The sequence below is a fragment of the Trichechus manatus genome, unplaced genomic scaffold (assembly GCF_000243295.1).
Source record: "Trichechus manatus latirostris isolate Lorelei unplaced genomic scaffold, TriManLat1.0 scaffold00055, whole genome shotgun sequence".
In the NCBI taxonomy this organism is placed as follows: domain Eukaryota; kingdom Metazoa; phylum Chordata; class Mammalia; order Sirenia; family Trichechidae; genus Trichechus; species Trichechus manatus.
Window position 1 is genome coordinate 15,583,642 of NW_004443991.1, and position 13,612 is coordinate 15,597,253.

Genomic DNA, 13,612 nt, shown 5'->3' on the forward strand with positions numbered 1-13,612 from the left:
ACAATCCAGTCTTGTAGATCAGGTCCTGCCTTACTAACACAACTGCCACCCATCCTCCCTCATTAACATCATAGAGGCAGGTTTTACAACATATAGGAAAATCACACAGTACCAGGAATCATGGCCCAGGCAAACTGATACACACATTTTTGCGGGGACATAATTCAAACCATGACAGAGGATATTTCCTTTTAGATGAAACATCTCTTTAAAGACAGTTTTATATGGTGACTTGTACTACATGGGGCTTAAATGCCATGTTTGAGTTTTGAATTAAGTACTATAATGTTTGTTTTGTCCATATATCTCTACATCTCATAATAGGACTCTTATATTTTGCTTTTGGTGATTATATGTTTATGAATATTCCTACTTTCAGTGTCTAACTAGAACTGCACATGTGTGTAGTTGCCTACTGTTTGGCTATTCATTGTTCATTCACTCATTCTTTTATCTTTTAGTCAGCTAGTATTTACTGAGTACTGTGCTCAGTACTGGTTATGTATGTGGAGAATAAGAAAAAACGATCCCTGTTTTTCTAATGAGGCTGCTAATGCTTTCTCATCATATATTGTTTTATCATTAACAAAAAATAATTTGTTCATCACGTGTTTATTTTATAGATGCTCCTGAAGTTTCAGTAACAGGGTATGATGGAAATTGGTTTGTAGGAAGAAAAGGTGTTAATCTCAAGTGTAATGCTGATGCAAATCCGCCACCCTTCAAATCTGTGTGGAGCAGGTAATAATGTTATATACTTCATTTGTTTTGTTTTGTGTTTAATGTGATAGTTAGATTTTTCTGATTCGGGCTTATTTGAATCAACAATTTAAAAAAGATTATAAACCATTTAGTTTCCAGAGAATTAAAGGGATTAGAATTTTGGACCTAAAGTATTGAGGTAAATTGGTGATATATATAGTTCCTATTCATTCTCAGGTATTCTTTTTCTAGGAAAAAGTGTTCAGCTTTTGAAAGCTGATGCTTGCAAAAATCTTCTTCCAAAGTCTTCTTAAGAAGACTCGAAAAGTTTTTACTGAGTATTTCTCTACTCACTTCACTTGAGATTATAGAACAATTTCATTACACCTATTCTCTAGTGTTGATTTGCTTCTTCTACCTTTTCATTACTGTTAGTTCATATTCTTACACAGATGTCCTCATTAACATGTCAAAGAAAACCATATTCTTAAATGGGATTACATCCACAGCTATAGGGATTAGGATTTACAGCATGTACTTTTAGGGAACACAATTCAATTCATGTCTTCTTTCTCTACTATGTACTTAGATGATTGAAAGCAGAGACCAAATCTTATTTACCTACACATCTCAGTAACATCAGCAGAGCTGTTGTTGTTAGGTGCCGTCAAGTCGGTTCTGATTCGTAGTGACCCTGTGTACAACAGAGCAAAACTCTTCTCAGTCCTGTGCCATCCTCATAATTGTTGGTATGTTTGATCCCATTGTTGCAGTCACTGTGTCAGTCCATCTCATTGAGGGTCTCCCTCTTTTTTGCTGACCCTCTACTTTACCAAGCATGATGATGTCTTTCTCCAGGGACTGGTCCCTCCTGATACCATGTCGAAAGTATATGAGACGCAGTCTTGCCATCCTTGCTTCTAAGGAGCATTCTGGCTGTACTTCTTCCAAGACAGATTTGTGGCAGTCCGTGGTATATTCAGTATTCTTCACTAACACCATAATTGAAAGGTGTCAGTTCCTCTTGGGTCTTCTTCATTCATTGTCCAGCTTTTGTGTGCATATGAGGTGATTGAAAACACTGTTGCTTGGATCAGGCACATCTTACTCCTCAAGGTGACATCTTTGCTTTTGAACACTTTATAGAGGTCTTTTGTAGCAGATTTGCCCAATGCAATATGTCGTTTGATTTCTTGACTGCTCCTTCCATGGGCGTTGATTGTGAATCCAAGTAAAATGAAGTCCTTGAGAATTTCAGTCTTTTCTCCCTTTATCATGATGTTGCTTATTCGTCCAGTTGTAAGAATTTTTTCTTTTCTTTTTGTTGATGTGTAATCCATTCTCAAGGCTATAGTCTTTGATCTTCATCAGTAAGCGCTTCAGGTCCTCTTCACTTTCAGCAAGCAAGATTGAGTCAGCTGCATATTGCAGGTTGTTAATGAGTTTTCCTCCAATCCTGATGCTGTGTTCTTCTTCATATAGTCTAGCTTCTTCGCTTATTTGCTTAGCATACAGATTGCATAAGTATGGTGAAAGGTTACAACCCTGATGCACACCTCCCTGGTTTTAAACCACACAATATCTCCTTGTTCTGTTAGAATGACTGCCTCTTGGTCTGTGTACACGTTCTGCACGAGCACAATTAAGTGTTTTGGAATTCCCATTCTTCATAGAGCAGAGTATGGCGAATGGTAAACTCCCAGTAATTGAATGAATGAATGAGCGAACGAACAATTTTGGAAACTCATGTAGCTCAGATTATAACAGTTGAGTGTCTGTGTTTACTTAAGTTTTTAACCTGTTAAGACAACAGGATAAAGTAACTTACGTGTGCTTTACAAAGAGTTTCAAAATAAAGACCTATTGGTGTGTGTGTGTGTGTGTGTGTGTGTGTGTGTGTGTGTTTGGTACTGTTAGGTTGGAAAAGTGATTTTTAACACTCTACTTAGTTCCATTGTAATGAATGGCTTAGAGTTTTTATGTTGTGTTATCGTTAGTTGCCATTGAGTTAATTCCGACGCATGACAACCTCGTGTTACAGAGTAGAACTGCTGTCTAGGGATTTCTTGGCTGTAATCTAACAGAAGCATTCTGCTAGGACTCTTCTTCTGCCATAGCACTGGGTGAGTTTAGCAGTCAAGCTCAAACTTTTTGTGCCACATGGGGTTCTTAGAGTTCTTGTAAACAAAAAAAAAAACCAAACCTGTTGCTGTTGAGTCAGTTCCAACTCTTAGTGACCCTATAGGACAGAATAGAACTGCCCGTTAGGGTTCCCAAGGAGCGGCTGGTGGATTTGTATTGCTGACGTTTTCGTTAGCAGCCGAGCTCTTAACCAGTGTGCCACCAGGGCCCCAGAGTTCTTATAGTGGGACTTTATTCCTAATATGGTTTATAGTAATATGTACACTAGACTGGACCTCTTAGCCCAGTTAGTATAGGCACCTTTTAAAAAGAGTTATTATTGACATCAAATTGTGCTTTGTTTTTTTATTATCATAGATACCCACCTTTTTAAATGAAATTATTTTATAAGAGGACCTTTCTTGATGCTTTAGAAGCTAATAATCTTAGGATGGGGTACTTTATAGATTTTCTCAGTATTAAGTGATGCTTTCTGAATATGTTACAGAAGGTGATAAAACATTGTCATGTATTTAAATGAAATGACTTTTCATTAAGAAAAGTATATATATATCATGAGTAGATCCATAATCCATGGAGAATTAGATTCGATATTGTGGGTCCATCTTCAAATAATAAATTGCTCTAATTTTCCAGCTTTCTGAATATAATTCTTTTAAAATTGCATATTTTTTTCTCTCCTCTCATTCTGATATGTTGGCGTAGCTACACTTAACGTGGATTGATATTTTGAAAGAATGTGCATTCGTAGTGGACTTTATTAGTTCATCTTTATTAAAATGAAGGAATCATAACTTCTTATTATATGCTTTCATTTTGTATTGTACTGCAGCTAAGGGATAATGGTTCTTTTCCTAACATCTCAAAAGTGTAATGTCTTAATTTAAGTAGCTGTTGATGAGTATATGTTGAAGATATTTAAGATAATTTCAAACTTTTTAAAATGTAGGTTGGATGGACAGTGGCCTGATGGTTTATTGGCTTCAGATAATACTCTTCATTTCGTCCATCCATTGACTTTCAATCATTCTGGTGTTTATGTCTGTAAAGTGACCAATTCCCTTGGGCAAAGAAGCGATCAAAAGGTCATCTACATTTCAGGTAAGTTATTACCACCTCACAAAATGAGTTGCTTAAAATAGTCCTATAGCAACAATTACAGTAATAACATCTAATCTATGCACTAATTTATACTTAAAATAGATTTATCAGTGTGAGGTTTTCCAAATAATCTAAAAGGTATATCAAAAAATAATCCTATCTGAAATATATAAGTAAAGTGGCATGCCTTAAGGAAAAGTCAAAACATCTGACAACAAGGTTATATACATTTTAGTACCTATAGGTATAATTTTTCTGTTAAACAGTATTGAATATTCCTTCTTTGGTAATATGCATTTCTGGGTTCTTTTGTCTTTACACCAACAATAAACATTGATTTCTTGCTTTGGTGGCTACTCTGTACCCAAGTATCTGATAAATAAAATGGAATATATCAACTTTGTGACCTACTTGTTAAATAACATTGTTTGTTACTCAGTATGAAACTGTACCATGTTGGGTTACTGAGACTTGAAGTAGGAATGGTACTGACATCGTTTTAGTGAAATACAGTTTAAGATGTTTCTTTGTGTCAGTCTTGAAGCCACTAAGAACTTAGATTTTTTCATATCAATTTCACTGTGAATGTTTTTGTTAATTTAACTGAGTATTAATTTAGGCATACACAAAATATTTGTATATTTAGAGTAAAAATACATTTTCCTGAGTGTGACTATAAACAAAAAGTGTTATTTATAGTTAAAGTGCTTATTTATAAAGATTATAAACTATTTTGAGTACCTCCTAATTGACTACTAACAGTTTTCATGTCTAACAAATAGAAAATTAAGAGAAAAAGGAAGAAAACTTTGAGAAATGCAGGTTTGTATGTTAATTATGTAACAGATAATTCAGATCTAAAACTAAATAAATTAGACTTTAGAGAAATGTGTTTGCTTGCTTAAATATTACGCTGTTAGTCCTTGCAGGATAACTCAATGTAAGATCAGTTCCCCATATTATTTTCTCATAGCAGTTACCAGTTTGTACTTGTATGCTCATTTATTTACTTATTACCTATCCTCATTTATTTACTTATTACCTATCTTCACAATTAACTATTTGTATTTGCTTTATTCACCACTGTATATCCAGCAATTAGCATATGTCTGATACTTGGTAGGGCTTAAATATGTTTTTTATGCATCTTGTATATATTTCGAACCCTTTGTTCTAGTAGCAGTGGTGGAAATCTGAACAAGGTTAAATATTAGTAAGTAAAATTAGTCTCTCTTTCCTTAGAGAAATTTTACTTTAAAAAAAAAGAAGAAGAATGGATATACCACAGGAAATACGTATTTAAAATATAGTTACCTTAGGACTGTTTAATTTTTGTGTTGTACAATTTGGTGTGGGGTATTACTTGTAAATTTTAAGTTCAAATATGTTATAATCAAGTAGTCATTTAACTATTTGGGTTCAGTTTGGGGACTTCATATATTTATTCCATTGATGATATTCTAAATTTATTATTTTTGGGCATACAGGGTCACTTCCCAGTGCTCTTGATTTGTGTGTTCAACTGCTTGTTAATGATCATTAACTCTGTTTATTAGTCTAATAAGCATTTACAGCTTAACATGTCCAAAACCAAGTTTGTGATCATCCTCCTGGCCTTGCCACCAGTCCTGTTCCTCCAGCAGTCTTCCTCCTCTCAGTTATGGTAGCGCCATCCTTTCATTTGTTCTGGTACAACACTTGATGATTGTCTTTGATTTTGCCTTTTCCCTCACATCCCATCCAATCCAACAAATCCTGTCAGCTCTGCCGTTATGTTATATACAGACTCTTACCGATTCTACATCTCTTCTACTGCTACTACTCTTGTCCAAGCCATCAACAACTCTTCTCTTTCTCTGCACTGTTAAGCAGCCATTTCATTAATCTCTCTGCTTTCAGTCTGTCTCCCTTTGATCTGTTATCAAATGAGCAGTCAGAGTGATCTTTTTAAAAGACATGTCAGCTCTTGTCACTCCTCTCCTCAAAGCCTTTCATGGCCCTCCCATTTTACTCACAGTGAAAACCAGGTCTTTATAGTGATTTAACAAGGCTTTATACGTGATCTGATCCCACATTATTTCTCTGAAATCATTTCTTATTGTATCCCTTGCCCACTCTGTCTCACCCACACTGTCCTCCTTGCTGTTGTTTGGATAGGACAGTCACATTCCTACCTTAGAGTTTTTGCATTTTCTGTTTCTACTGTCTGGAAAGTTTGTCCACCAGATACCCTGGTAGCTCTTTGCCTCACTTCCTTTAAGTCTTTGCTGAAATGTCACCTGTTTCAGTGAGGTCTTCGAAATCATGTTTTGAATAAATATAATAAACAAGCGTTAATTATCTCTAAGTACTTCAGAAGAAGGTAGCATCATATGAGATTATTTTCTTCAAATAATCATCAAGAATCAGGCATTAACTTTCTGTCCAGAGTCTTAAACACATCACACTGCACTGAGTTCATTAACTTCTCTAAGAAGTTGTTGGAGTATGTCACATTTTCTAGATATGATGCTGCCTTTCCAAAATGACTAGTAAAACCTACTAGAATTTTTTTTAGAATAAAAGGCCGTAATTCACACAAAGTAAAAGATCATTTAATCTTTTCCTGGAGGAAAAACGGTACATATGACATTTTTTACCTCAATATTAAAATTGATATTTAAATTTTTTAAGAAAGATTTTAAAAAATATCTGTGAAAGAAATGGATGTTATGTCCAGAGACTAAAAGTTCTTGGAACACAGTAGAATCTGCAACTCTTTAATGTAAATTGCCCTTAATTTTAAACTTTTTCCCACATTGGTAAACATAAGATTTTGGACAAGAGATCATTGACTGATGATTGTAATATTCAACTTCAGTTATTAAATTGTACTTTAGTACAGTATCACTGTCAGAGGTTACAGTGGCTCTTTGTCCCAATATTAACTGACTGCTGGAAATTGTGTTTTTCGAGTTTTCATTTGGTATGTGTCTTTTCTGTAACTGATATGTCATTTCTCTTTGAAAATAGAAAAGCATATTTGTATATATCACATAGGTTCCCCCATGCCTAGAACTCAAAACTAAAATATGTTCCTTTGGAAAACTTGAATTTCAAATAATACAGAATTTAGGATCCAGACATAATATTAAACTTAAGAATCCTCACTTACTTAACAGTCTCTAAACTTTTGAAATGCATAGATTTTATGTATTTAAAAATTTCACATAAATTCTAAAAGAAAATGAAGTCTATTAATCCATTTAATTTTTTAATGCTGTAATTATTAGGCTAAAATATACCTTCCAGATATGGGCATAACTGGATTATTTGGTTTTCCTAATTGGCAGATTAGAAAAAGAAACTTAAGTAGTTCTTCATTTGGATGAAGAGAACCCAGAATTTACTTGTTCATTACATCCATTATATACTTCTTTATCACACATTCAGCAAAGAATATAAAAAAGTAATGTCTGACTAAAAAATGAATGCTGTTGGGAAGGATTTTAAATCATGATAATTACCTAAATAAGTAAGTCTTGGTGATTATAAAATAGTCTTCTTGTTTCCTTACATGAATTGTGACTCTCGTTATTGGAGCAGGGTAAGAATAGAATACATGAATAAATATCATATATGTCATCAGATATCCATTTCTCAAAATAGAAAAAAATAAAGTACAGTAAACCTGTGTAAGCTAGAAAACTCAAATATTTCCCACTAATAGAGAGAGATAGTAAAGTGGTAAGACTGTCCCCTATCAAAGGAAGAAAACTTGTGAGACCTGGAAAAACAGGGCAGTCCTGTTGAGTTCCAGCTTTTACAGGTTTCACTGTATTAATAATAGTCGGTCTTTCATGGAATGACATTAATAGTGACGTTATGCTATTTTTAACACTGGTTGAAGAGAATGGTGGGTTGGTTGAAAGATCGCTATGACCACTGACAAAATTAAATTTACAATGTTTTAAATTTTTTGGGAAGAGTTTTTTTTTTTAATTTGGTTTTCTGGAAATTGTATTTTGTTAAATTTGAGTGAAATGGACAGTAGGCATCCATTTGTGTTCTCATAAAGGACTTTGCAAATAGATACAAGAATTGTCAGTGATTTTATTTTTTTCCCGCTATAAGGATACTTGGTAAAAATGTTTAGTTGTATATCATACTCATTAAGAGCTCAGTTGTTAGCATTTCATTAAGATCTACCAGAAACGTTTAAACTCTTGAAAGCACAAAGATACGTGAATTATAAATAGTTACTTAGACGATGTGTATTTTTACTGGCCAATCCATGCTGATGCCAGTTTATTATAATATTTTTTCTTTGGGTATCACTGTAAAGATGACCTTTAATACTTAAAAATTGGACTTTTCCAGTACTCCTCCCTCACAAAGTATATAAGTTGACTTGCAGTGATTAAATTTTTAGTCTATTTCTTAATACCCTAGTTCTGTGAGGCTAGATTATATGAAGCTTTGCTACTTTTATTCTAAAATGATCCTGTAATGCCACAATTGTTTTCTTCAGATTGAATTTATTCAGCTAGTGAATTCCTTCTCACAAATTAAAGCTCATTTCTTTGATTTACTTACATTTACTCTGATAATTAATATTCAAGGTGCTTGACAGGATTACTTGTTATGTCAGTTTAAGCACGGGACATTGGTCATACGGTACTTGTTAAATTTTATACTATACTTGCTAAATTTTTACTACATTCTATACATATGGCATTCCGTGATGAAACCTATTTAAGTAAGTATTTTTCTTTAGCTTGTAATATTAGAATAACTTACCCCATGTAGATTTAGTATTTTTCTAACAATCATTTTTTTTAAAAGCTCTGTTAGTACCACTCATTTAAAAAGTAATTATAGGAGATTACCATTTAGGTCATTTATTTTTACCTGTCAAGAAATTCACGATTTTTTAACTCATCCTTTCTTCAGACTATACAATTTTATGTTACATGATCTAAAAATATCACTTAATTGGTAATTAACCAGTCTTTAATTTTTACTATTTATGTTTAGTTGCTTTTTAATATTAATTGCTATTTATTCTGTATTCTACTGGAAGAACAGGATCATTTGCATCTAATATTTTAAGTTATTACTAGAATGTTCTCTCTAAAATATTAGTTATTCTTTTTGAGACTCTTATCATAAAGCAACGACATTAAATTTTGCAAGATATGGTTGAAATTCCTTAATTTCTTAAATGTTCTGATATCTTACCCATGGGGTAATAGATGTGATAATAACATTTTTATAATACTTAATAGTTTATAATGTGTTTTTGTCTGTGTCTATTAGTGTCATTTGATAATAGCCCATTTGGCTAACACAGTTTAAACATAATGCTCTTTGTTTTTTAAATTACTAAATAATGTATGTACTACATCTGTTTTCTAAAAATTGGAGAGTTCTCTTTATTTAAGAAAATATTTTTGAGAGAATTATTAAACAACAGCTTATACTGTGCCCACTTAACAAGAATCTATAGTTTTTCATTCTTTTAAAGATAAGTTCATAGCTTACAGAAATAAACTTTACTAGGTAAAGATGGATATTAAAAAGGCACTTTATTCTTTTAATTCTTTCATTTTATTTCCTTGTGCTACTGGCTAGAAAATGTAAATTTCAATTATTTGATTAATTTTTTGGTTTGATGATTCTTAAGCCAGTTTTGTATAACACACTTAAGTATTACTCTTCATTTAAAAAAAAAAAAAAAGATACCTTTTCCCTTAAACCTGGAATAGAATAATTTAGGATTTACACCATAAGTAATTTTTCATTCCTTTCACTTCATTGGTAACTGACTAAGTGTCAGTTTTGTTATTTTTTAAATATATGAGTATTAATATATTCTAATATTAATCAAATTAAGAATGAAAAACTATTGTTACTGTGAATATGTATTCATTAACTGTGCTGTCTTTTCAACTTGCTAGTGAATCAGCCTGCATTGACATTCTCTACCTTTCTGTCTTGTCTATCTTTACTGTTTCCATTAGATCCTCCTACTACTACCATCCTTCAGCCTACAATTCAGTGGCATCCCTCAACTGCTGACATCGAGGATCTAGCAACAGAACCTAAAAAATTGCCCTTCCCATTGTCAACTTTGGCAACCATTAAAGATGACACAATTGGCACGATCATTGCTAGTGTGGTGGGTGGGGCTCTCTTCATAGTCCTTGTAAGTGTTTTGGCGGGAGTATTCTGCTATAGGAGAAGACGGACGTTTCGCGGAGACTACTTTGCCAAGAACTACATTCCACCATCAGATATGCAAAAAGAATCACAGATAGATGTTCTGCAACAAGATGAGCTTGATTCTTACCCAGACAGTGTAAAAAAAGAAAATAAAAATCCAGTGAGCAATCTAATACGTAAAGACTATTTAGACGAGCCGGAAAAAACTCAGTGGAACAATGTAGAAAATCTCAGTAGGTTTGAAAGACCGATGGATTATTATGAAGATCTAAAGATGGGAATGAAGTTCGTCAGTGACGAACATTATGACGAAAATGAAGATGACTTAGTTTCACATGTAGATGGTTCAGTGATTTCCAGGAGGGAGTGGTATGTTTAGCAACCACTTAACAGTGTACGATGTTTCATTCATACTAGTTGATCATTTTCAGATTGTTCATACTTTTTCTTGAGGAAGAATAAGCTTTTTCAAGTTGATTTGCAAGCTTTTTATATTCTGATCTGACAAATGAAAATGTAAAATCTGGGTGAAATGTATCTGAGCTGCTTTACAATTTTTTTCAATGCTGTACTACTGTCTCAAGATTTAAATTCTAATTCAGAGTACTTTATTGGTCTGTGGCATACAGGTAAGAAAGAAATGTCAGCATTAAATGTATGACTTTTTGGTACAAAAATTAAAAAGAAAAAAAAAGGAAACTACCTTGGCATTGTGTATTAAATGTTTACCTAAGAGTATAATCTCAAATATAACGTTTGTTAAACATATATACCTCTCAAAATTTATCACCACTAAATGATACTGCATCAAAATTGACTATAAAACTAATTCAAGAATGTTTATATATATTTTAGTATAAAATATTCAGCCTGATGCAACATCTTTTCCTTTTCAAATATTATTTTCTAAGTTTCTATACAAGTGGAATCTCCTTACCTCTGAGTTTTAATGAGCCTTACCATAATTACTGTAGAGTGGCTTTTTAAAGATATTTTGTTGCACTAAAACTGTGGTGGTAAACTCAGTGAACGTGTTGTGTGAAAGAGCATAATTAACTGATCAGTATTTTTGTCCGAAGCACACACCAGAGTAATAAAATACATCTTTTAACATGATGATTATTTTCATCTCTGAAAGAGAATTCTTCTGTTGTCATGTGAACATAGATTTTGGCACATTAAATGATAGTGGTCTTTTTTTTTTTTTTTAATGCTTTATATCCTAAATATAAAAATAATGAAAAGATGGTACACAGTTAAATACAGTGCAGAGAGAGCATTTCAGAATATGGAAGTATAGGAGTAAATTAGCATTGGGATACCAGTTTTACAAATGAGACATCAGCCAGGAATATATACAAAGAATTTTCTAGACCACCTTGTTTTCCAGTCATTTAACGTTGATGTTGTTCAAACAGGTAAATGTACAGAAAAAATTTTCAAAAAACTTGGAAATTTTGGATTTAACTATTTAGATAAATCTGAATTATAGAACCAGTTGGTAATACTGCCATCATGGATATTGGCAAACCATCCTCTTTTTACTCCTAAATGTATGTATGTGTTTCAAGATTTTTGTTTTTCCAATTAAAACTGGAAACATATCATGAGGGTTTTTTTTTTTTTGTTAACATAATTTATTGAGTATATTCTTTCTAGAAACCCTGTATCTGTTGAGAAAGAAATGTTATCTAAATCTTCAAATTTGGGTCTCTTATGAGATAATTGCTTCTACAGTGCAGTCTATTTTGAAGCCTAAAAAATGTTTTATGGTTCATTTGATAAAAGGACTGTTAGAATTGCTTTAGGTGTTTTGTAGGGCAGTGAAGTGGCAGAAGAATCATAAATAAATTATTTTGTTAATGAAAAAGCAAAGTAGGTGCTTTTTTTTACTCTCCCAGCCCCACCACCACCCACATGTACCCCATCAAATAAAAAAAAAAAAGATGTTTTAGAACACAAAGTTCTAATAGTTTCTCAGAATTTTACAAGTAATGAAAGCTTGATTGTAAATGATTATAAACTAGTTCCTTTAATTTTAATTAGCAGTATTTTTTGGAATTAGAAACTTATTTCTCATCCCAATCAATTAGTACAAGACTATAATATCAGGTTAAGGGAATGGTTAATAATGCTCATTGATTACTTGTAAAAAATACCTGCTTTTTAATGCAGTTAACCATTGATTTGCAAATAGTAAATGTATAATCATTGGAAGAAAAACTTCTTGATAATACACTGTGACTGGAGCAACTTTATTTAAATATCAGTGATGATATGGCCACAAGAAAGGTGGGTCTAAGATTTCTTGCCATGGAAGGTGTAAATTTGTGGCTTTTTCCACCAGATCTTCATCTTTAAAACAATGATTTGAAGTGGTGTATGAATCTAAACAGAATAATCACATTTAGGATACTGTATAAATCTCACCTTGAGTATAGTCTGAAAGAAATTAGCATTGTATTTCAAGAACTGTATTTCAGAAATACAAATATCTAATTACAGAATTATGAGCTTGTGTTTACATTGTGGCCCTTGGGAGATTCGGGTTTTTTTTTTTCACCAGGGAGAGTGTGACTTGGAAAACTACGAGTATTTGATATCCTTAACCAATCTTAAATTATTAATATTAAACCAAACTTTAAAAGTTTCAAAATTTTGAGAATCCAATACTAGTGCTTAAGACCTTCTGAAGCATTGCACTTTCTTAAAACTTTGTTTACTGTACATAGAGACCTGTTTGTAAACATGAATTGTCATATGAAATAAACATTTTTGTTAAATTTTGAATGCCAGTGATGTGCAGAGCTAATCTATGGGTATATATGAAAATCCTACCATCTTCTTGGAAAAGATGAAAGAATATTTTTGGCCGTGTGCTTTTTTTTTTTCATGTGCTTTGATGTTGAACCATTTTATATTTTTGTATTCATTTTAAGATTTTTTTCATACTGTTTAAAATATTATCAATAATACAATGAAGTCTATGCAACTCTTTTTTTTTTCCCCCTGCCATTTTATTAAAATACCTCAAAACTTCTTTTATTGGTTAAGGGTTAACTTTAAAATGTGATATTTGTAAAGTACTTTATAGTTGAAAGGTAAATTTTACCGCGTGCCAGATAGGTTTCTATTTTGTGTATGTCTAATATTAAACAGTTAAGGTTTTTCAGTAATACTGATTCTGATAGCCATGCACAAGGAAGTTTTATAAAGGTACCTATAGCTAAATATTTTGCGTAAGGCTAAGTATAATGTTTAAGTGCAAAAGTGAGAGAAATATAGCCATTTTGTATGCAACAACATCTAATTTGAGTTTAATGTTTTTAGTAAATACTGCTAAAACAAAGTATATGAAAAGTAAGAGGTTGTTAATGTGTGGAAGAAAGGTAAAATATAAGGAAGAAATGCTACTCATATTAAAGTTTTTAATTCTAATGGAGAATAGTCTACAGATTGAATT

At 32.4% G+C, this 13,612-nt stretch overlaps 1 protein-coding gene across 1 annotated transcript in view; it reads left to right on the plus strand.

The window, feature by feature from the left end:
- Positions 1-13,612, plus strand: part of NECTIN3 (nectin cell adhesion molecule 3) — a gene marked incomplete at its 5' end in the record, with an annotated part of 119,921 nt that overhangs the window by 28,978 nt on the left and 77,331 nt on the right. Inside the window, 2 exons of the mRNA XM_023732855.1 lie at positions 624-741; positions 3,794-3,945. Of these exons, the coding sequence (XP_023588623.1) occupies positions 624-741; positions 3,794-3,945 (270 nt within the window). The remainder of the gene's footprint in view (positions 1-623; positions 742-3,793; positions 3,946-13,612) is intronic.